Source organism: Pyxicephalus adspersus, chromosome 9 (assembly GCF_032062135.1).
Source record: "Pyxicephalus adspersus chromosome 9, UCB_Pads_2.0, whole genome shotgun sequence".
Lineage (NCBI taxonomy): Eukaryota > Metazoa > Chordata > Amphibia > Anura > Pyxicephalidae > Pyxicephalus > Pyxicephalus adspersus.
This window is the reverse complement of record NC_092866.1, coordinates 40,272,198-40,295,147: the sequence shown is the minus strand read 5'-3', so window position 1 is coordinate 40,295,147 and position 22,950 is coordinate 40,272,198. Positions and strand designations below refer to the sequence as shown.

At 38.5% G+C, this 22,950-nt stretch overlaps 1 protein-coding gene across 2 annotated transcripts in view; it reads right to left on the bottom strand.

The window, feature by feature from the left end:
* Positions 1–201: 201 nt before the first annotated feature.
* Positions 202–22,950, bottom strand: part of PHRF1 (PHD and ring finger domains 1) — a 33,171-nt gene continuing 10,422 nt past the window's right edge. For both annotated transcript variants that reach the window (XM_072421656.1, XM_072421657.1), the window contains exons 3-20: positions 22,067–22,150; positions 20,270–20,484; positions 19,477–19,560; positions 18,905–19,023; positions 18,298–18,392; positions 14,725–14,891; positions 13,430–13,562; positions 13,192–13,286; positions 12,489–12,676; positions 12,059–12,175; positions 11,555–11,709; positions 6,029–8,742; positions 5,347–5,602; positions 4,338–4,669; positions 3,090–3,267; positions 2,937–2,992; positions 1,875–2,003; positions 202–902 (exon numbers count right to left, since the gene is read on the bottom strand). In XM_072421656.1, the coding sequence (XP_072277757.1) occupies positions 753–902; positions 1,875–2,003; positions 2,937–2,992; positions 3,090–3,267; positions 4,338–4,669; positions 5,347–5,602; positions 6,029–8,742; positions 11,555–11,709; positions 12,059–12,175; positions 12,489–12,676; positions 13,192–13,286; positions 13,430–13,562; positions 14,725–14,891; positions 18,298–18,392; positions 18,905–19,023; positions 19,477–19,560; positions 20,270–20,484; positions 22,067–22,150 (5,267 nt within the window). In that variant the 3' untranslated portion in view covers positions 202–752. The remainder of the gene's footprint in view (positions 903–1,874; positions 2,004–2,936; positions 2,993–3,089; positions 3,268–4,337; positions 4,670–5,346; positions 5,603–6,028; positions 8,743–11,554; positions 11,710–12,058; positions 12,176–12,488; positions 12,677–13,191; positions 13,287–13,429; positions 13,563–14,724; positions 14,892–18,297; positions 18,393–18,904; positions 19,024–19,476; positions 19,561–20,269; positions 20,485–22,066; positions 22,151–22,950) is intronic.

Below are 22,950 nucleotides of genomic sequence, written 5' to 3'. Positions count from 1 at the left end.
AAATAGTTTAAATATCTTCTCCAAGAAACTATTTTTTTTAAAAATTATGTAATCTTGCAACAGTTGTCCTTGGACATGGGACATGCCTAGAATTATGAAAGCTTGCTGAAAAGCTGCTAAAAGGTGTTACACCACACTGCTGTATACAAAGCATGTATCTTATCCAAAATAAGGCACAAATCAAGACAAAACAAACACTGAAACAATTAAAATTAAATTTATAAACTGTCCTTTATACATATTACTTTGTCAAAGGACAAAATCTTTATTCCAGAACATTTTCTTCCATCGCTCTGTATATAAAGCACTGGGTCCCCTTCTCGGTTCCTCATTTGGCAATGAAAAGTGTATCCATAGCCATCAAAAATAGTTGTTACAAATTCTTCCTTCTGTATATACCTCTGTAGCACTGAGAATTCATGGGGAAATGACAACGACCTCCACAGTAATCCCAGTCTTGATGCCAAGGTGTTTCGAAGCCATTGCTCAGGCCCTTTCCCATGCCTTGGCACAGAGATGGGCCACTGTAAAGCGTCGGATGACTTTCGGCAGACTGGTGTGCAGTGTGGCAACTAAACAGTCAAATTAAATTCCAAGATGAATGCATCATTGAAAACAAAAACACTGTGTCATGAAAGATGGACAGTGTCCACAGTCATCTTATTTTACAAGTCTTCCACTGCAGATAAACTGCACTGTGACATCTAGCAAACTACGCTGTCTATAGTGTCTTGATTCTGAAAATAATTTCTTCATACTGGTGACTCGTGTCCCAAAACATGATCCTCTACTGCACCGGGCTTCTTACTCTTGTTTCTAATATGTTTGTACTTGTCCACATAACCTTTAACTAGGTTCACCACTTTAACTGGATTGATTTCTCCACTCTTGCTGTGACAGATCTACGGAACAAAAGTATATTGATCAGATTTCTCCCTAATACAGTGGAAGCCACCTTAAAACACAGAATCACAAAACAGTACAAATAACTTTGATGTAATTTTGGCTTTTATACGTCTAATGGACAGGTACTTTATACTGAAACTGAATCTGTTGAAGCAATTATTGCTGGTCATCTAATCAAGCACTGCTGTAAAGAAGCCCAAACTGAGAATGTCATTACAGTCGAGGAACTGCATTGTTTACCAATGGCACAATAATATTAACATTCTGTTGTGGAAGGCCAAGACTTTCTGGCAGTGTCTTAGCTAAGCATAGCAGCTATAAGCAGAAGAATTGACAAATAACAAAATTTGCCTAAAGTGCCACCATATGGTTTTAAATGGTACATTCAAAAGCAACAAAAAGCCATATACAGCGTTTTCAAATTGAATATTTAACCACTTAATAAAATAAATATAATAAACACTACAAACTCCCTTTAAAATATTATCAATACAATGGGATAATTTATAGAAACTTGTGTTGTCCACACCAAAGAAATGCTATAATCCTTGCAATACTTTCCTAAAAGGTAAAGTTATTTTGCTGATGTAAAAATAAGAACAATGATTTTGACTAGACATAATTAGTAAATATGTAAATAGTAATGAGTGAACTGCAGTGTAGGGCAAATGAATACACTGTCGGCTCAATATCAAAATCAATGGGCTTCCTTGAAGCAAAGCATAGTTTGAATAGGCCCTAAAGCCCTCTTTAGGGTAATTTTCCCCATCATTCATGGAAAGGCATACCTATCGCTGTCAGATTTTTCATAACTGTCTGTAACGCCATTAGTGGCTTTTCTCTCTTACTTACTGTCCCTAGACAGAAGGACATGAAAAAAGGAACAGGGGTCACCTAGATAGAACAGCTACCTTCATGATAATGCTGTGCTATATGAGCTTACTTTCATCATCACAAACATCACCCACCTTCTGTACTGCTTTCCGCAAGATCTCTTTGTATTCATCTTTTGTGATTTCCCTCTTTTGGTAAAATGGTTTAATAGCCAGCTTGACCTCTTCCACTGCTCGTTCCTGTATGTGAAGTTTCTTCATGTACTTGAGAAAAAAAACATAGAAAATATAAGAGGGGATTACAGACTGGATACATATGCAGAACAAGATACACTCCCTCACTGTTATTTGTTGAGCCATAGATTTTCTCCTAAATGGGCATTCCACCTGCGCTGAGAAATTCTAGTCAAGCCAACGCAGGGCCATAAGACAGGCTTAATAATTTGTTTACACAAACAGACTTTGTGGACTAAAGGGCCTGAAGTTTTAGAGATGCCCTTGCATTTGACATTTTTCTTTTGCAAGATCATCACCATGCATAATGCCAGTTGTTCCCTAGCATGTGAGGGCTGAGCACCACTTCCATCTATCCTGACCAACCTGTTAAAAAAAACGTCCATAGAGTTCAAAGGGGGAAAGAAATAGGGTGCTATGCTGCCAACACAATTTAAATACCCAGAACAAAGCCCAAAACATTAGTACATAAAGATCAATGGCACCTGACAGGTACAGACTACTAATATACAATCTGTGCCAATACAACAAATGACAGCAGCTCTGCCACAGACTGATCTGAGCTGTTTAACCTTCTGGGTGGTAACCCTGAGTGTGACTTGGGGTAGAAAAAAGATGATACTAAATCGCTACTTAGCTGATCATCCGGCGTCTCGCGTCGTCCTTGTCTGCCATTTAATTTATTATTTTGACATGATTTTGTGTTTAAAGCTTTTTCATACTAATAATATTATTTTATTCTGTAAAAAAAATTTCGTGAAAAACAATGTACTGCTTTTAGACATATAAATCCGGACAGAAGTGAACTGCCCAGGAGGTTAATAGACAGCGAGTCCTAATATGTGTGTGTGTGGGCTCCATGTCCTAAACATTCTGGACACATTGTATAAATAGTGCCAATGTTTCTTCATGGTATGTTAAGTAAATATAAATGTGTAAGAAGAATGTACTACACAATCTTACCTCTTCGTTCTTAACCTTCTCAACTTTTTTCGGTTTTGATTTTCCCTTTCCTTCACCTGGAACATCACAGCACAAATAATAAATCAACCATCAATTGACACATTTCCAAATCAACAAAGTCACTGGGTTTAGAGCAATGAAAACTGATCTTACCCGTGCTTGCAACCTGCATTTTCGGTTCATTAGTCGTAGCAAGACTTCCAGCTTTAGGGGTCTGGCTCAGGACTGTTCGACTGCTCTGAACTACACACGGCACTGTTGGCTCACTCACAGGAGCATAGGGAGGAAAAATTGGTGGGAGGGGTAAGGGAGGCAAAGTTTGTGGGAATACCTGGGCAAGATGAGGACAGAAATATAAGCAAGGAAACAAGAAATATCCTTAGGGTTTTACATATATCATGAAAAAGCAGTTAAAAACACAATATATTAACTGTCTGTTTACATACACAATAAATGTACTCTTCTACATCAGATGTATGGACACAACAATATTTATAATGTATCCAAAAACACTATAGGCCTGATTTATTAAAGCTCTCCAATATTGGGGAGAATACACTTTCATTAGTAAAGCTGGGTGATTCAGCAAACCTAGAACAGATTTCTTAAAAGTCATTTGCTTAGCAAATGTTTGTTAGCAAATGTTTTCAATTCTGTACCAGATTCATTCCAGGTTTGCTGGATCACTCAGCTTTACTGATGAAAGTGTATCCTCTCCAGGCTTGGAGAGCTTTAATAAATCAGGCCCTATAAATCAACTATTTTCTGACTCAGTCTACATCCATCTGATCCAGCAAACCTGGAATACATTTCTTAGTAATTTGATATTAGCTGGGATTAGCTAATCTTGGACCAAATCTATTGCAGGTTTGCTGGATCACCCACGATAGTCTTTTGTCTATAGTCTTGGAGAGCTTTATTAAATCAGGCCCCATGTGTTTGTCATTGAAAAGATTTGGAGAAATGTGAAATATGTGTCACTGTAAAATTGTTTTAAAGCATAATGTATTCACGTCTCATTTTAACATAGCAGGATTATTTCTTATTTCAGAACAGTATAAATCAGTCATTTATATCCCATGACTAGTAGTCATACACCTGTTCTGGATGTACAGTTAAAGATATAATATACAAACTATTAAAACCATTCATTTGAGTATAAGTTATACCGGTAATAAAAAAAATGCATAACTATCCTTATTAACCAGATTTGATGTTAAAATGGCCAGACCAATTTTGCAGTTGTTAAGAAGTTAGGGGTTGTAAATCATGCTGCTGGAAACCACTGCCAAATAAGTAATCTAAAAAAAAATTATCATGCTCTGAAGAACCAATTATACAAAAAATACACTCACTGTATTAACTTGGGTGAGGTTTTAATACACAAATATGTCTGGGTACCTGAAGCGGTGTGTCTGTTGCAATCCAAGGAACTTGACTGGCATCTTTTGCTGGTCGGTCTGGAGCTTGTGCAGTATGCCGGTCTATCGTACTGACCACAGGTTTGTCCTCAGGTTTATTCACAATGTGTGCCAGGGATTTGTTGCAAGCGTCCCATGAAGCCTGATTTGTGGACTTTTGCCCAGAGTCTTGTGAGGATTTGTCTGGTAGACTCCAGGCAACTGAAGTAGATGACTCCGAGGGGACAGGCTCAAAACTGGATACTTTAACATCTCTGTGCTTCTCTGAAGATGATGAAGACTCATTCTGCTCAGTGTTGTAGCAAGGGGAAGCTTTAACAAGAAAAAAAAAAAAGTTGTTCATACAAAGGCCATTATGTCCTCATATGCTCAGTCTCCATGCATGCATGTTCACGCCTCAATGCTCAGTAACCAGCTTGTATAGGATAAACCCTTAGCACCCAATGTATGTGCTTTAACCTTTCAGCATCTTTTAATTTGCTTATGTGCATTAATTCTTCAGTCATAACCTTGGGACCCCAGTACATACTGTTGTCTGTCATGCCCTCTGCACTCCACTACTCCATGCGTATCTTCCCATCATACTCTCCACACTTTACCCCCTGCACCAAATACATACAGCTTAAAAAATAAAACCACCCCTATTTTGGATCGGTGTTCCAAACTGGGGGCACTTAATGTGACTGCATCTCATTGTTGCATTCCAGGTAAACTAGATTTTCAAAACCAATCCAGCACATTGCAGGAAAGCATTCTTACAGATGTGCAATTGCCTTGCTTTCCTGAGAAGCAGCCTTGTGCTTTACAGAAACAGTGAAATGCGGGGATGTAGCTTTTTTGGTAAAAGATTTAGCAATATGTAAAGACTGTCAGTAAAGTGAAACTCCAAAGTGTAACTACATATTGCACATTTGTGATGGCCTTATGGTGAAAGCTTCAACAAATCAGATGCATCATGCATTGTGCATATTTTAGGACTAGAATCTTACACAGAGATTGGTCTGAGGTTTCCTTCTCGGATGCTTTGTCATGAAGATTCCAGGTGACTCTCTTTATCTGAGGCTTGGTTTTAGAGATGGAAGTGGATTCTTTTTCTTTAAGCGGATCAGACTTGCTTTCTTCTGAAGCCTTACTTTTTGTGGTCTTTTCATTAATGTGATTTCCAGCCTCTGTTTCCACTGTATTTTCATCATCTTGAAGAAATGGAATGACTGCTGTTTTGGAAAAGTTAATTACAGTTGACTCCTAAAATATGAAAATAAAGTTAGTCTTCCAAAACCTGCCATACAGGTAATGTTTGCATTTTGATTGGGAGGGCTGCATTTGTAGTACAAAAGGTGTATTTTGCAATTTGTATTCCTATTTTTTTTATTATTTTTTGTTCAGAACCTACCGGGATATATATAATTCTAACTGAATTTATTGAAAACTTTTTTTCCAAGTAGAAAACAGCCTAATGCACATCTGTAAACTAATATTTAACAAAAAATTTGTCAATCTGTAGAGCTGATCTAATAGGCAGTGCATCTATTCCACTGTGTAGCCAGGTGTTTTTTGTACATTTTTGTATTGGTTTTTAAAAAGGTGTGCTTTGCATATGATTTAAGAACAATGAAAGTGGGGAAAAAAGAAAAGAAAACATATTTATATCAGGAAAACAATACAATTTACCTTAAGGTCACCTTCCCGATTCATCAATATAGCTTCTTCAAGGTCAACATCATCAGGGCTGGCTGCATCCACTGAGCATACATCATCTGAAAGTTCATTTAGGAGTAGGTCATCTAAATGTGATGGTGACCACTGGAGGTCATCAGGCTCCTTTTTAACTGGTAAAACAGGGGCTGGTTGAACAGCTTCTTCAAGAGAATCAGCATGAGGACTTTGCAACTTTGGACTTGGTATATCTGATGTAACAGATGTTGGAGAATTTTGAGGACTAGCAACTGCAGAACCAAAATGAAAGTCATTTACAGGTGAAGCATCCTGGGGTGATGGAGGTTCTGGGACATCCTCACTTTTGGTTTCTGGAAGCAAAGAATCCAGAAGAGAAGGTGACCATGGTGGACTATTGGCTTCAAGCTTAATTTTTTCACCAGATGAGCGATCAGATAATTCTGAAGCCGATTCATCTTTAATGGAAACCTTCCTTTCAGAATAAAGGAAAGGGTCATTTTCATCTTCCTCCTCTTTTGGTAGTGCAGTCCTTGTTGTTTGGGTAAGTGTGGGAGACTCAGTTTTAAAGCTAACTGTACAAGTAATAGTCTTTTCATTGTTATTAGGGGATAACACAATATGTCTAGTTATTTCAGTGTCTCGGAAATAAGTTTTGTCTTTTGACTTGTGATCTTTCTCCTTGCAGACTTGTGGTGACTTGGATCTTTGTTTTACTCGATCGTCCTTTGATTTCTTTTTTTCTTTTACCTTGGAGCTCCCTTCCTTGGAACAACCCTTGTCACTTTTGTGTTTTCGTTTTCTTTCTTTATCAGGACTAATAGAATAGCCTGGTGATTCACTTCTCGAATCTCTCTTCTTTTTCTTTTTCTTCTTGCTGTTGTATGCTCTGTGTGAAGAGCTGCTACGACTGCTTGATCGGGACCGCCTCCTTTCTCTAGACTCGGAGCGTTTTCTTTTCTTCTCTTTTTTCCTTTCTTTCTGGCGCTTTTTTTTAGAACGTTCACAGCTTCCTGAGCTTGATCTGTCACTTCGGGCTCTTTTTCCTTTGTGCGATTTTGACTTATATTTTCTATCCTTATCTTTATCCTCAATGGACAAAGAAGCAGATCTTGAATCTCGTTCTTGGGAATGTGGCCTTGATGTTGAACTTGAGCCTACTTTCAACTCCTCCTTTACAGTTACCTTCTTCTTTTGGCTTTCACTTGTGCGATTACTAGGCTCTTGTGGGTTTTCTGCATCCCAAACTAGCTTATTACTTGATGAACTTTGAAGACAAGTCCTATTCGGAAGACTGTCTGGATCAGGTTTAACAGAAACCACAGGGGGTTCATCTTTTACGTCAAAATGAAATCCACGAGTGCCTCCGGCCTTTAAATCAGATGTAATTTTTAGTCCTAATGGACAAGATATTCTGAAGGGTGGATGCTCATTTGTCTCTTCCTCAATTACTTCCTTCTTGATCTCTTTTTCCAACTTTATGAAAGGAGGAAGAATAGGGCTTTCATTAGTTTGGCTTTTAGATTCTTCTGGCTCTTTATTGGTAGGCGACATACCAGAAAAGTCCGGGCCAAGCTTAGAAACACTTACTTTGCTTGAGTGGCTGGTAAATTTAAAGCTCCTAAATGCTCCTACTTTTACCCCACTAGACTGAGCTGTATTTGTAGTAGTTGCTACAGTTGAAGGGGGAGGAGGTGGTGTAGCTGGCCTTTCAGGGCTGCTACTTGGGGAACCTGAATCTGAACCTGTTGGATCAAAAGGATCATAAATTTCATTTTTAACAGTTTTTTCTTTCTTTACTGTTGCAGAAAGAGTAGGTGCGACTTTTTGTGGTGTTTTCCCATCTGAAGTACGAAAAGGATCTTTTGAAACAGGACTAAACTGTCTGCAGGAGTTAGTTGAACCTCCACTGATTGTTATCCGAAGTCCACCTCCTCCAGAGTCTGAGGAGCCAATGTTTCTTGAACTGTTGGAATAGGATGGTGCTTTGCTACTGCTTGACGCTGTTTGACTAGCTGATGTACCACCAGTGTTTCTTGAATGTGCTTGGGCTTCTTGTCTGGTGCTTCTTTCAGTGTTTTCTGCAGCAGAAAACCTGCCTATTTGCCTATTGTCCCCTCGACCAGTAAGTTGGTTTATAATAGGCCCCAAAGGATTAGTTTCAGAGTTCTTGTTGGTTGAGGGTTCCAGTCGCTTACCAACATTACTAGGGCCGTTGCCTGCTTCCCTTTTGATCTTTGGTATCCGGGGAAATTCTGAGATGTCCAGCCTTAGTGCTGGGGTTTTGCTGGAATACATAACCTCAGGTTTCTTCGGTTGTGTAAAATCATTTTTGCTGGGAAGTTCTTGTTTGTGAAAAGTCCCATTAAAGCGAGAGGTCTCTCCGGGCTTAGAAGTTAAGCGGTTAATAGAAGAATGTACCTGGACAGCCCTTGGTGTAAAAGCATTCTTTAGTCTGAAGGTAGGTCCTCCAGAAACTGATGAACTGGGCCCAGATAACCTATCTAAGCTGCTAGTAGACAAAGGTGGTGACGGTGATAAAGAATAAAGCGAAGATGAAGGAAAATTGGGTTGGGGTGGCTGCTGTTCAATGGGTTTCCATGTGTTAGAGGAAGTGTTTGTTGGTGACCCTGAGTGAGGCAGGCTTGATTCCATTATGTCTGCTGGTGTTACAGCTTCTCTTGATGGTTTTCTTTGTAAGGTTACATCACCTGTACAAAAAAACAATAAAGAAATAAATAAAGTTTTAAGATGCTATTTTTTATGCCGCAAACTGGCTTGTTAAACACATGACCCTAATTATTAGAAAACAAGCTGCTGAAGGGTGTAACATCTACATACATATACCTGCACAAGTATTTAGTGCTGCCTAAATGCAACCTGCTGTGAAGCCTCTTTTAATATACAAATCATTTAAAATAAACTGAATTTTAAAGTAAAATTATTTTCTTGACAGTCAATTGGGCACAGTAATCCCTCCTACAAACAGCACACCTCAGTCTCGTAGCAAACCACTACCAGGAAAAGATTATAAAACAAAGAGGGGTTGGACCCATGTCTCTCAATGCACCCCAAGCAGTACATTTCCTTTCTTGGTAAAAAACCTAAAACCTTTGGGGTATCCAAAAACAGGGGAGGGCAACATAGCAAACAACTGCTAACAGATCCAAGAAAAAACAAAAGTGCAGTGGCAGCGTGGCTGTGGGTAAACTGCCACCTGAAGGATGTAACTGAGCCGATAAGAAATGGAGGGCAGAAACCTGGGAAAGAGTTACCAAAGCTGAAAAGCACAAGAGCCACTCAAAGCCTTAGTTGAGCAGGTCCTAAAAACCAGAGACCAGATTTTTCTTAAAAATGGTCACTCTAAGCCACTTAGAGATGGCAGAACAAGAAAACAGAATATCCTTCCATGGCCTATTACCAATAACAACAAGGAGTAAACAGTAGATTAAATAGAGATTTGAGAGGGGTCCATACAAATCCAATCATATCTAGACAATGGAGGGAATTTTCCCTTTGATGAACCAGAGTGAAAGGAATGGGAGATCAATGCCCTGGGTAAGATGAAAGGCAGAGACTACTTCAGGCAAGAAAGAAGCCCAAAGTCTCAACACCAACTTGTTTGAAAGGACCATCAAAAAGTTGGTCTAATGAAAGGATTGCTAAACCAGCAGTTTCAAAATACTAGTCAGAAATATAATTTTTCTAAAACTCAAGCCCCCTGCATTGACCAGGACCCCCAGACTGTCTGGTTGTCAGGGCACCAAACTGGTAGTGTAATTGACCTACAGTAAACTGCAAACTGGTGTTTTGGACACAAAGGCTGATTTCATATGGAATTTTGGATCTGCATGTGAAAGCTTTGAGGTGAAGATAAGGTTAATCAAACCAGTATAGGGTCAAAGCAGTAAAAAGTTTGGCATAAAACCCCTGAAACCATTCTGCAGCAAAGCTTGAGGCAATGACAGCTTGCTGCAGAAGGTGAGAAGAGACAGGAGGGTTTATATGAAGAAAAAGGGAATAAAACTAATGTTTGTAGCTCTGTAACATCACTTATTCCACCTAAATATCTGGTATGTGAACATCTAAACACCTGCGAAAGTCAACAGATGTCCAAACCACAGTGGCAAGTGGAGAGAAACACTCATGCAGAGAAAGACTTGACTGAGGATTTGCAGACCTAAACTGTCAGACTTTTCAGCTGGATGGGGAACCAAGCTTGAGTGGCTTTAAATACTAAAATCAAGGGGATTAGGAGACTATAGATACTTTTTTGGACAGTAAACTATACCCTGTGCTGGATTACAGGGTATTTATATATTTGCCACGGTTCAGTCTTCCTGTAGACAACAGAAAAAAAATCTTAAGGTTTAAAAGTAGTACTATTATAAGACTTCCTGTGTCTCTCAAATTACACTAACCCAAAACAAAAAAAATCACACTTACCTTCAACCCCGCAGATCAGTCTATCTGTTGGAAGTTTTCTTCCATTAAGTCCTGCGTCGTCCCAGTATCTGCCTTTGGCTCGGTGCAGAGGGAGTGCAAGACGCAGCCATCTTGTCCTCTCCTCTTCCTTGTTCTTCCTCCTACATCACCCAAGATGCTCAGGCATGCACAGAAGGAACAGCCAAGAGCCTCCCTGGATGTGTCACATAGGTATCCCGGGAGGCTCTGTGGTCCCAATCATTCTTGATCGCCTAGGCGATCGAGTATTAACGAGGGTGTTGCACTTAAAAAGAAAAAAAACACTAGCAAACCAAATTTTTACTTTAAATTTACTGCTCTGGCGGTATTCCCGAATGTGGCTCAGAGTGCATTTTCCATACCAAAAGGGGGTTTACCAAGTCCTACCTGGTTCCCATGTTTAAGTGGCGTCCTTCAGCAATACCCACGGCGTCTTCCAGCGATGCTCAGCTACACCTGCGAGGCCAAGGGAAGCAGATGCCGGCCAGGCATCTGCGTGCGAGTCTTAGCCTGGATGGCGGGACCGTTGGGCAGGTAGGCAGGAAATTTAAAATAATGAGGTATGTACCACTTTTACATTTAAAAATCTTCATTATTCATACCCCCAGGAATGTTAAAGGATTATCTACCCTTTTATGTAAAGTAAAAATTTAGTTTAGGTACGCTTTAAAAGAAAACTTGCTGAAAGAAATATTCGGAAAATGCCAGCTGCCCGTCAATATCTAGCTTCAATACATAGTCACAGACTTGGAACAAGTAAATATCATGCAAATACATGCAAATGTTTTGTGATGCATAGTTCCACTTCTCACCAGTGACTATGTCTAAAATAAACAAACAAATTAAAAGCAAGCTTAACTGTCTCCCCAAATGAGAAACTGCAGTAAAACCAAATGAGCCTTAGTAAGTGACAATATCCCATCCACTATGAAAGCACCACAATATCCCATTCACAAGAAATAATGCAAGAATTACAGATGAATAAATAAAGACAACTGTACCACAACAGTATCTTTTAAACAGAAAAATGGTACAAATCACATATAATTAGGTGCTTACCAGCTTTCTTAGCGGTTAAAGATCCATCTCGACTGATGACAATCTCTGAGCTTTTCATCATCAGCATGCTCTGTCCAGACAGGATGCTTCCCAGAAGATCTGGCACAGGTTCTGCCACTGCCACCGAGCCAAGAGCCAGTGGAGCCACACCGCCTCTGAAGAACATAAATGGGACAAAGTAAATCAGCAGATGTCTTACTCATTTATATACATTTGGATTACACTAAGCAGGCTTTTTATTCCCATTTAGCTCTAAATGTAATAGGCTGCTCTACCTATCATAGCCTAGGAGAACATGTTTTGGCTTTTTAGTTGCACACTATATCTTGCTCATCACACACAGAAGATAGTAGACATGCAAATTCACCTAACATTTAAAAAAATGTAATAATTCATTACCAAAGATTCTTCCAAGTGATTACAGGTGAAATAAGACTGTTGTGTTGTGCATTAACATATTACTGAATCATGGGAAGGTATATTCTCAGGCTTAACAAATCTTACCGTGATAGCCCCACAGAGATAGGTCTTGCAACGGGCTGATGGGACCTCAAGGCGGAACGAGAAAGGACTCTTCTCTTTGCAGTAAGTGGAGACAATGGACTACTGACATCCTCATTGCTGGAAAACATGCATAACCATCAAGTGAAAAGATAAAACTATTTTGCATGCAAAACATCCTGGATCAGCAGTTAGTAACACAGTGGTATGTTCTAATGTGCTAAAGTAAGCTTTTATATCAAATTAAAACATAAAAGACCTACTAGGCCTGTTATCAGATGTAACTTCTCTACAATCCTCTTAATAATGGGCAAGAATGCAAACCCTATTTACTCCTGGCACTGCAGTTACCCAGGTTACCAAGAAGCTATTGTTTGAATTTTATATAAGAACAGCGTGCCCTTGTGTAAAAAGTCAGGCCAAAAGTGTTTACCTGTCAAACGGATCTAGGTCATTTGGATTTCCAAATACAGAAAGCGTGGCAGCTCCAATGTCACCTCTCATGGAGCCCAGTGTTTGCTCAGATGGCCTCTGTATACGAGGTAATGTGGTCCCTCGGGTTGGACTGCAGATACCCAAAGATTTAGCTATGCGCTTATGAGAAGATGAAACTTTCCTATTCTAAAGAAGAAAAAAAAAAACAACATTCACATGGTTTGCAGCAAATAATCATTATTTAATTGAATCTTCTTTAGGCTGCTAGATTTAATAAATTTCAATATATTTTCTTAATATTATGCATAAACACAAAGGAAAGTATAGAAGCTTTGAGTTATCACTGCAGCGTTTTACATTTTCTAATTACCAGTACTAATTTTCAATAGTTTTGTGATTTTATACAAACGTGCTGTGTAGTTTATCCACTAGAATGAGCAAGCAATCGATTTGCAACGCCTGTCAACAACTGTAAAATGTATATCCTGTTCCTTGTCAACCAATGTTTGGTGATCTAGGGATGTCACTATTGTGCTGCTTACTGTTCTTCATGAGACCGCTACAGATCACTAGTATTATTGTCTCTCTGCAAATCAATGCTCCCATCCCCACTACTTGGACTACTACAAAGAGCTGCACAGCGAAGTTTTGTATATGGCCTTCCTCGGGCCAGAGGTTGGTCTCTAAGTTAAGAAACTCACAGTTTGCTTGCGTCCCCTTCGTTTTTTGACCCGCCGTTTCCGCCTTTTTCCCACACCACGACTCCCTTTGGACACTTTGGACTGACCCCTCTTACCTGTAAAAAGGGGGAAAAAAGCTTCCCATTTACTGTCACAGATGTGGTTTGTGTGGGTATTTACAGTACCAAACTCATAATAAACATGTATTCTAGGTGAACCCTATTGTCCTAAAAATATCTGCAAATGTTCTGACACCCACCAACTTTCCTCCTCCTTCTAGTAGATGCAGGACAAGAAGTCAGATTACGTGTGTAGACAGCTGTGTTCATTCCAGCCACAACTGCTTCAATGGTTTCATCGAGAACAGATGACAACAAATATCTGGGGACATTCTGTGAACAAAATAAAGAGGTTACAGATTAAGGGTGGAGAAAATAATGGTCATTTAAAGGCTACCATGGTCTCAACTGCACTCAATTAGTCTGTTCTCTTTAAAGTGAACAGGCAAAAGTCTGATTTCTCATTGGTCTGGAGTACACAGGGCACATTCAGGGGGCCAAGCAATGATTTAATGATACAAAGTATATAGCAAAATATGCTTACAGGAAGAGCTAAAGGCTGCTGGTAAAGTCCTATCCTTATGACTTTCCTATATGTAACAACACAGCAGGCTTTAGTCACCTGACTGCACCCAAGGGATAGCATCCCATTTTGAATGTAGTTGTTTAATAACATGATCTACATTATTACATCATTTTAGTTAAATGCGTAAAGAAGTAATTAAAATAAATTGCCAACAACTCGCAGTTTATACACAGCAAAAAGAAAAGGAACAGGAAAATATATACAGATGCTCCTCAGTTAAAGACTAGGTTCCGTTCCAATGATCTGGTTATTAACCTCCTGGGTGGTTTATTACTGTCCGGATTTATATGTCTAAAAGCGGTACATTGTTTTTCAAGAAAATGTATTTTACAGTATAATAGTATGAGTATGATAAAGTCTGAAGCACAATCAAACTATCAAAATATTAAATTTAAAAAAAAAAATTATAAATAAATGTTCATGAAAGACAATGTACTGATTTTAAACATATAAATCCAATGTATTGCATTCAATGGCTATTTTTTATTGAATGCAATACAAATAGATTTGAAATTCCCGCTTCACCCCGAACGGAACGTCCGCACGCACCAACATCACCAAGAAGAAGACGAGGATAGCGAAGGAGGACGCACTCTATTTCACGGTTTTAGCTACCCAGAGCATGACTCGGGGTTACCGCTTTCAGCATCTTTTTTCTACCCAGAGTCACACTCGGGATTACAGCTGGGGTGGTAAAGCGAATTGATCATTGAGAGGAACATAGTAAGCAGATGGTTCGCAGAGTTGTGAACGTGCATAAGTGACAGGATCACCAACAGCCTGCAAACCCAGGTCGAGGAGGGTACGCGTTTGAAAGCCAGTTGTAAATGCGATTCATCGATAAGCAAGTAACTTGTTATGTGAGAAATACCTGTAGTTTGGCATCTTCTTTACTGTCTGTTTTATTACCTGTGTATTACGTGCTGTTGTTCTTATCCTGTTGACACTGGCTCTCACCCTCTCACTCTGCCTAGTACGTGCAATAGCTCGAGTCCTTACAATATTGGTCCTGAGCCGACTAGTGGTAGGAATCACATCAACAAGCAAGCTAGTCACCTCTTCTTCACTGACTTGATCTGCCAAGACAAATATTCACAGCCTTACTGAAACTGCATAGACATGCAACTGTTTTTACACAATACAGAGATCACTACATGCAACGACAACCTTATTTATCAATGTAAAGATTTAGAAATGTTTTTCAGTGCTCAACGCAAAATTTATTTTAAGCTGGGTGGGAAAAAATTGTAAGCGGGTGAAAGCCCCTCCCCTTGTATTGTGACCCAACTCATCAGTAACCACCCAAAAATAGCCGGGTAGTACGCCCTGCTAAAAGGGACTGGAGAGAACACTGGTTATTTAATGTGATGTTTTGGGAATACAGATCTAAACAATGGAAGTATTTTGGAAGCTTTTTTATTCCGTTACCCTCAACTAACCCTAACTTCCACACATTCATATTTACCTACATCTATTGGCCTCAATTCTGCTGCTTACAACTAGTGATGCAAGGCCTTAATATCTTCGCAACTACAGCAAGTCCTTTAGAGGTCTATGGGGCACAATGTGATATGGATATGTATGCATCTCTGAATTGGAATGTGTTAAGTTATGTGATAAGTAAAAAAGTATTGTCGTCGCCCTCACCTGCATGGGCAAAATATTGTAGGTCCTGGGTTTGAGAAATAAATTTCAAACCCAAATGGGGAAACAAAAAGGTTGGGGGTACCAGTCTCCCTACCTATTAATGCATCCATGCTAAAGGTTCAGTCATGGGTGCTCCCGTCCCCCGTAGGGGGTGAGGGCAACAACAATACTTTTTTACTTCCGCATTACACATTTTCTTCTCCTTTCTTTCTCCTCCCCTCCTTTCAAAACAATCTCCTTATTCTATATAAATGTGGGCATAATATCACTTTGTCCCTGAACAAAAATGACGGCCAAGGTATCACTGGAACACTGGCGTATCCAGGAAACACGCGACTGCCTTGTAATCCTCCAATTTTTTCACAGAATCTTTTTCCTTTCAATCCCTATGACCCTACGTTCTTTGAGATGTTCTTACAATGCCCATTCATTAAAAATGATTAAATTACATGTCTTCCTCCTTTATCCAAAATGGCTACCAAGTTCTCACGAGAACGGCGAGATCTTGCGAGACTTCGCACGGACTCGGGAGACACATATCCGTGTCTTATGGGTTATTTATTGACGAGATGCCGGCAGGTAACGTCCCCTTGCAGCTTGCTGCCGACGCTTCGCCTGTTGTTTCCTTTCATCTCAAATTCATCCAAGTAAGTTTAAACCTTGAGAGATATAGAGCCCTTCTTCCTTTTCTTATTGATTCAACCTAGTTGGATACATCTGTATGTTTTTTTTTTTTGTTTTTTTTTTTGAGTGCATATATATCTCTCTTAGCCTTAAGTAAATACTCTTTAGAGTTATTCTAATCTTCATGGAATTTCCCCTACACTGTTTATATCTAGTATCCCATATGGTAAATCAGTAACCAGTACTTGGGCCAACAGGTAAGCATACCTGCACCCCCATCACCATTTTTATTTTATTTTTCACTCTTCTAACACTTTAAAATACTCCTGGAGCTAAATGTAAAAGAACACTGTCAATCCTTTTGCACTCACTATGGACATTAGTAAATTCAAGCACACTTATGTACATTAGAACTCCTGTTTTATTTTTGTTTTATAACAGCTACACATGTCCTCCTCATCTAGATGTGTTCATACAATTTAAATGAGACCCTAATGATTTAATGCTGCCATACTTCAGTGAAGGCAAATAAAAAAATCCTCTTTCTTCTTTTCCTAATGATTGACATTTTTAATAATTTTTCACCGGTTTTTTTATAGCGGTTTTTTTAACAGAAAAAGTGCAATTACCTTGGGTCCCACACTTAATTCCATTTACACTGTCTGTCCTGTGTTGCTAATACTATAGTAAGTACGGTGGATTTTTTTCATCAAAGTACCTTTTTATTTCACGTTTTTTTTTACTTATTACCTGTTTATTATCCCCCCCCCCCGTTCTCTATAGATCATAATGAACTATTTTTATCAATAATCACATTATTTCTGATACTTAAATTATCTTTCTATAGTTACCATATATAATCTCCCTTTTCCCTCATTGGGATTATTTGGCGTGAAAGTCTTTCAGATGTTTTTATCAACTTTGTATTACTGTGATTGTGTAAATGTAAGTATCTACTTTCAAACTTGACTCATTTTTGAAGCACATGTATTCACATGATTGTATGATTGAAACTAGAACTCCATGTTCTCTCCCTTCTTTATCCTGTTATATGATACAGTTTCAATATTCAAGTTAAACTTAATCTCAAACTTACCCTGAAGAAGCCTAATGGCGAAACGCGTTGGGTACTTAAGACTTCTCCAAAAAAAAACTATGTTGATATTTTGCTCGAAATGTGAAATTATGTATACGTAATCATAGATAAAAATTTTTGGTATATCACTAGTTAGTTGATCCATGTAAAGTATAGGAGTATACTATACAACATTAAAAAATGATTTACTTTTTAAAAATCTTGCCTATAAAAGCCTGTCTATCCCTCCACTTAATCACCTAATTACCTCTTCCAGGCTAGGCAACTCAAAATATTATCTTTAATAAAATAAATAGAGGAACCCCACTAACCACCCATCCCTCCACTTATATTGGAATGTGTTAGGTTTGGGGAAGGGTGTAAAAATGAATGTGTTTGCCTTGTTTTAAAGTAAATTAACCCCCCTAGCGCTAATCCCGAGTCACACTCGCCAGGGTCTGTCGTCGTCCCCCGGCGTCCTGCTGATCCCTTCAGCTCCCCTGGACACGTCTTCTTTCTTCGATTTTCTCGCGGCAGGTGCAGAGACTATCTCCCAGTGACGTTGGTGCATGCGTTGGTGCGGGCGGGAGGAACGACGGGAAATTCAAATTTTGTATTCCATTCAAAACAAAATCGCTGTACTGAGTCCAATACAAAGAATCTTTATAATATATATATATATATATATATATATATATATATATATATATATATATATATATATATGCTACAGTACGTTACATTTTATTTTTTGTTTATTTAAAGTTATTTATTGAATGTATTAAATTTATTTATTATTGAACATATTTCGGTAAATTATGCCTAAGAATTATAGGCCTACAATGTAAAATAAATTTCCAGGCAAAAAAAGGTATCGCTTTTTGCATGGAAATACAGACAGAATTAGAATGCTAGGGCAGGTTAATACCTTAATAAAAGCAACTTAAACTACTTAGGATTTTCAGCTTATATCTCCCCTCTTTTAGAATGATACAGGATCTACCCATCCACCTGGCACTCAAGACATGAGATTGACCTCTGTATATGGCTACCTAAAGTGCACCAAGCACACCAGAACATTGAATTCAGTGCACATTATCTTGGTCATGTTAAAACTAATTAGGTGAACAGCATACCTTCATCTGGCTGGTGAGTAGGAGCACACTCTGGACAGAACCATTCATCAACTGGTACAGCATTAAGAGCTGGGGTCAGACATTCCATGTGATATCTAAGGAAGACAGACAGTAAAATATTTACCCTAAAATAACTAAAAATAACTGTAAGGAAAGCAGTAACGCAGTCTCTCAAGCAGGTATTTAAAAATCTAAAGTAATTTTTTTACACAAGATGGGAACACAACCCTTTGGTGTTCCTATACTTACAGAAAAGACATTTTTATTTGATATCAGGATTTAGAAGTAAATTATATCAGGATACAGGTGTAAAAACAAAAGAACATTCAATTACTTTAAAAGCCATCCTGGATACTTAGCAAAACTGGGAAGGAAAAAAAGTTTGGGAAATGTGCAGAATAACGGAATTTAACTGGTTTTATAATAAAAAAATGCTCCGTTTTAAAAGAAAATGCCACTTTTGCAATAAAATATTTCATTATAGCTCAGTAAGCTTGAATAATTATTATTATTATTATTACAAGAAGGACACCTGAAATCTAACTGCTGTGACCAAATTTGCAAACCAGTAATCACTGAAAATGATTTTAGAGCAACAAAGACTCACCCAGCGTCACAACCATCACAAAGCAGCAGTCTGTCCTCACGGTCACTCCGTCCACACACCTCACAGTTTGTGGGGTCCTCCTCTTCCTCTACCGTTTCATTTTTTTTTTGTATAGGGACCTAAATGGGGAAAAAATCTTAGTATACAATCTCTACATTTGACAACTTGATTTTTCATATAATGTATATTGTCCAGTTCAATTGTGACATAATTACAGTCACACACGCAGCTCAGCAAAATCTGACAGCTTGGCACTGGACAGGCAAGTATTGCAGAAGGGACATTGCCTGTCCCTTTCTACAATAACCATTTTAAAAATAGTTGTATACTATGGTATTTACATGCATAGCACAGAACAAGTGAAAAGAGTAACATGAGACACTTATGTCACATTTGACATAACTGATTATATCTTTGGAGTTTGGGATTAACAAGGAGATCTAAAGCAACTATTCTTGTGTTCACATATTGTTCCATTTGCTTCTTCTGTGTTAATGACCATATTTGACTGTACAGTTTTGTAACCATATTCTAACATGCCACAATACACACATTTAACATTAAAAAATTACCTTCTTAAGGATCTTGCCGCCATAGTGCGCTCGGATATGAATGCAGGAGAAAGTAATTCTGTCCACTGGACAGGAGTTGGCATTCTGCAGAAATAACAATTCTAAAATCAGCAGTCTGATAAACAAGGCAACACTGTAACCACTTCAGGAATATTAATTTTCATAATAGAAATATGAAGTCGAGTTAACCACAAAGCAGCATCCTTAGCACCTTCATGAGTAATATTAAGGCTTTACCATTGTAACATCAGGATGCAGGGTGTTTTTGTGGGCAAGAAAAGTGTTGCAATGTACATTTGAACAAAGCTATTTTCACTCCGTACACAACTCTCAAATTGTCATTTGCTGGGTGCTGGTCAGGGGTCAAAATCAGCTGCCTTTTTTAATGTGCCCCCAATTAATTAAAATTCCAACAAGATGAACTGGTCTGCCACTTTATATAAAAGACCTTCTGAAACATAAAGCTTGGATATCGGGGCACTGGTTTTGAGACCCACATCAACTACAGTGCCACAATATCTATGGTTATGCCAATAACAAAAAAGGTATTTTTAATTGTGCATTGTCCAAATGTTGTCAATTGTGGCAGATAAGAATAACAATAGCAGGTGTTTACAACATTATGACAAAATCACCACAACTACAACCATTTTACATTAAAAGAAATGAAAATGAAAAAATACGGCAAACATTTATTACAAGGTAAAAATAGTTTGAACACATGCTTGTTTAAAATATGCTTTGAAAGATGGACATGTTTCGTCAGCGTGAAGGTTTACATGCTATTACTAACCTTTGACCATTCTACGATGCAATCAAGACAGAAATAATGGTTGCAGTTTTCTGGAGTTCCAACAACCTGGTCTCTGAATCCATTTAGACAGATGGGACAACTCTCTCTCTCCTCATCTGAACTCAGACCATCATTCAAATCTGCTGCAGAAGCTAAAGGTACTGAGCTTTCTAAAGGCAGCTCTTCTTCATCTTCATCATCCTCTTCCTCTGAATCTAACATATAACATTGATTATAGTCTATTACAAATAACAGATGGATATTTTTCCAATATAGATGAAAAGTAATAACATGCAATGTGCACTTTTTTTCAGTACAATAAGTGTCAACAATTAGTCTATACAACAACCTTCCCACAACTATGGAGTGTGTACATTCTCCAGGATTTGGGTTGAGTGTTTTCTCCCACAACCCTAAAACCAAACCCACTGCTAGGCCAATAGGCTTTCATTGAGAATTACTTTAGTGTATATGCACTGTGGAGACATCATAATGTAAACTGCTCAGGGATATGGCATGTATGTTTAGTGCATAAGGTACATGGTGTCCCTCAATGGGCTCTTTAAATGACAGCTTTCAAGCACTTTTCTTATGAGTGCCATAGTGGGTCATGTCCTTCAGGATTCCCTGCTCTATTTTAGCAGTGCAGAGGATCTGTCATTGAACAGTTGGAGCTCTATTTTAAAAACAGGGAATCTGACATTCCCTCAAACTTTCTCTAGTGGGAATTTATTACTGCCATTAAAACCATGGACCAGTAAGATTCCCAAGAGTGAATGTTTAGGGAAATGTCCGATTCTCTGTTCTATAAACAAAGCCCAATGTCTAACACATTACAAGATCAAATTCAGTTGAAAACGGCTAACTACTACTAGATCTACAATGACCTGTATAAATGAGAACGTTTACAGATAGGTAACCTCACTTCCTATTCATGTGGAAACGTTTTAGATTTCTCATCACTTTCAGTTGCAGCCGCACTTGTGCTGGTATTCAACCTGCAGTTGGAAGTGGTGTGATATTACCTTATATAACTTGTAAATGAAATGACAACATTTTGTAAGCAGGTTGAGATTGAAGCCACCGCTCTTGGACACTGCATGTAGCATTTGAAAAACCACAGGCAATCCAAAATAAATCTTTTTTTAGTGGTTGGCTAAATGTGGGTACTCGCTGTGGTGCGGTTTGAAATAGCCTAAATAGTCCTATAATCTGCCTATAGTTTCAGGAAGATTGTTTTGATTACAATTTGTAATGGTGATATTCACGTAAATTCACCAGCTACTGCTGCATGGGGCAGCACGGCTGGCTCAGTGGTTAGCACTCTGGCCTTTGCAGCGCTAGGTTACAGGTTCAAATCTAGGCCAGAACTTTATCAGCAAGGACATTGTATGTTCTCTCTGTGTTTGTGGGGTTTCTTTAAGGCACTCTGGTTTCCTCCCACATCCCAAAACACATGCAGTTATGGTAACTAGCTTCCCCTTTAAAAATTGTCCCTAGACTGTAAAAATGGGATATGACTATGGTATGGACATTAGATTGTGAGCCCCTTTAAAAGACAGTAAGTGATATGACTATGAACTTTGTAATATGACAGCGCTAGATAAATACACGATAATAATTTATAATAAGAACTATATCACTCCTTGCATAGGCTGACAATTTACAAAGCAGAACTCAAGACTCATATTAAAGCAGAGCTATAATATCATGGCAGAATCACTGGGTGTTTTATTACCAAAGGTTTGGGTTTACATCTACTTTAAACTATACTTTCTTTTTTTTTTTTAGACTAACCAGATCCTTCCTCTTCACCATCCTCTTCATCAAGGTCCTCCTCTTCATCTTCACTCCCTGATTCTTCAGAGTCCACTACATGTTCTACCATGACAAAATGACAGAGTTATAAATGTACTTTACAATTTGGAAGGAGAGATATAGCAATCACAAAAATGTATTAACAATTTTCACAAATGATGCCTATGTGGTTACAAATGGATGGCATAAACTGCAGTGCATTTAGATAAATAGAAGAAAATTGCTACATTTTTTTAAATCCAAGACTAAAAACACAAAGAAAAATGTAATATATTGCAGTTTACCAGTCCTAATGTGGTGGCTGCGTTAGTTTTCTTTAGAAAATACATGCTGATCCTGACAAAAATGTAGTGTCCTTGTCTTTCATGTGACATGAACTAGCAGTAAAAACAATTTTTAAATGGTCAGAAAAATGATAACCAAAGGAAAGGGACGCATTAAGTAACATTACCTGACTCCACTTTGTATTAAACAAACAATATGGACTCTATCAACAAAAAAACACACATACAAGCATAGTTCTCCCCAGAGGTTTTTAGCCGGTTGCTCCGCCCGGCTGATTTGAATACCCCGCCCAGCTCTCGGCAGCTCTCATTCTCGGATGCACAGATCTCAGTGAGGCTTCTCTGTGCTCTGTGTCATCCATTCAGAGGATTGCTGCCGATGAGAGGTGAGCACACAGTTCAGCCTTCATGTGAAAGAGACACAGGCAGCCCCGCCCCCATCTCATAGCACGAGCTCGAATTTCTATTTTAAAAAAAATCTGCCTGTGAAATGTATCCAGTGTGTATAAAGTATCCATGTCATTCTGCATCCTCATAGCTCTCTGTGTACAAACCTCCATATCTCCTAAGCTGTATGTC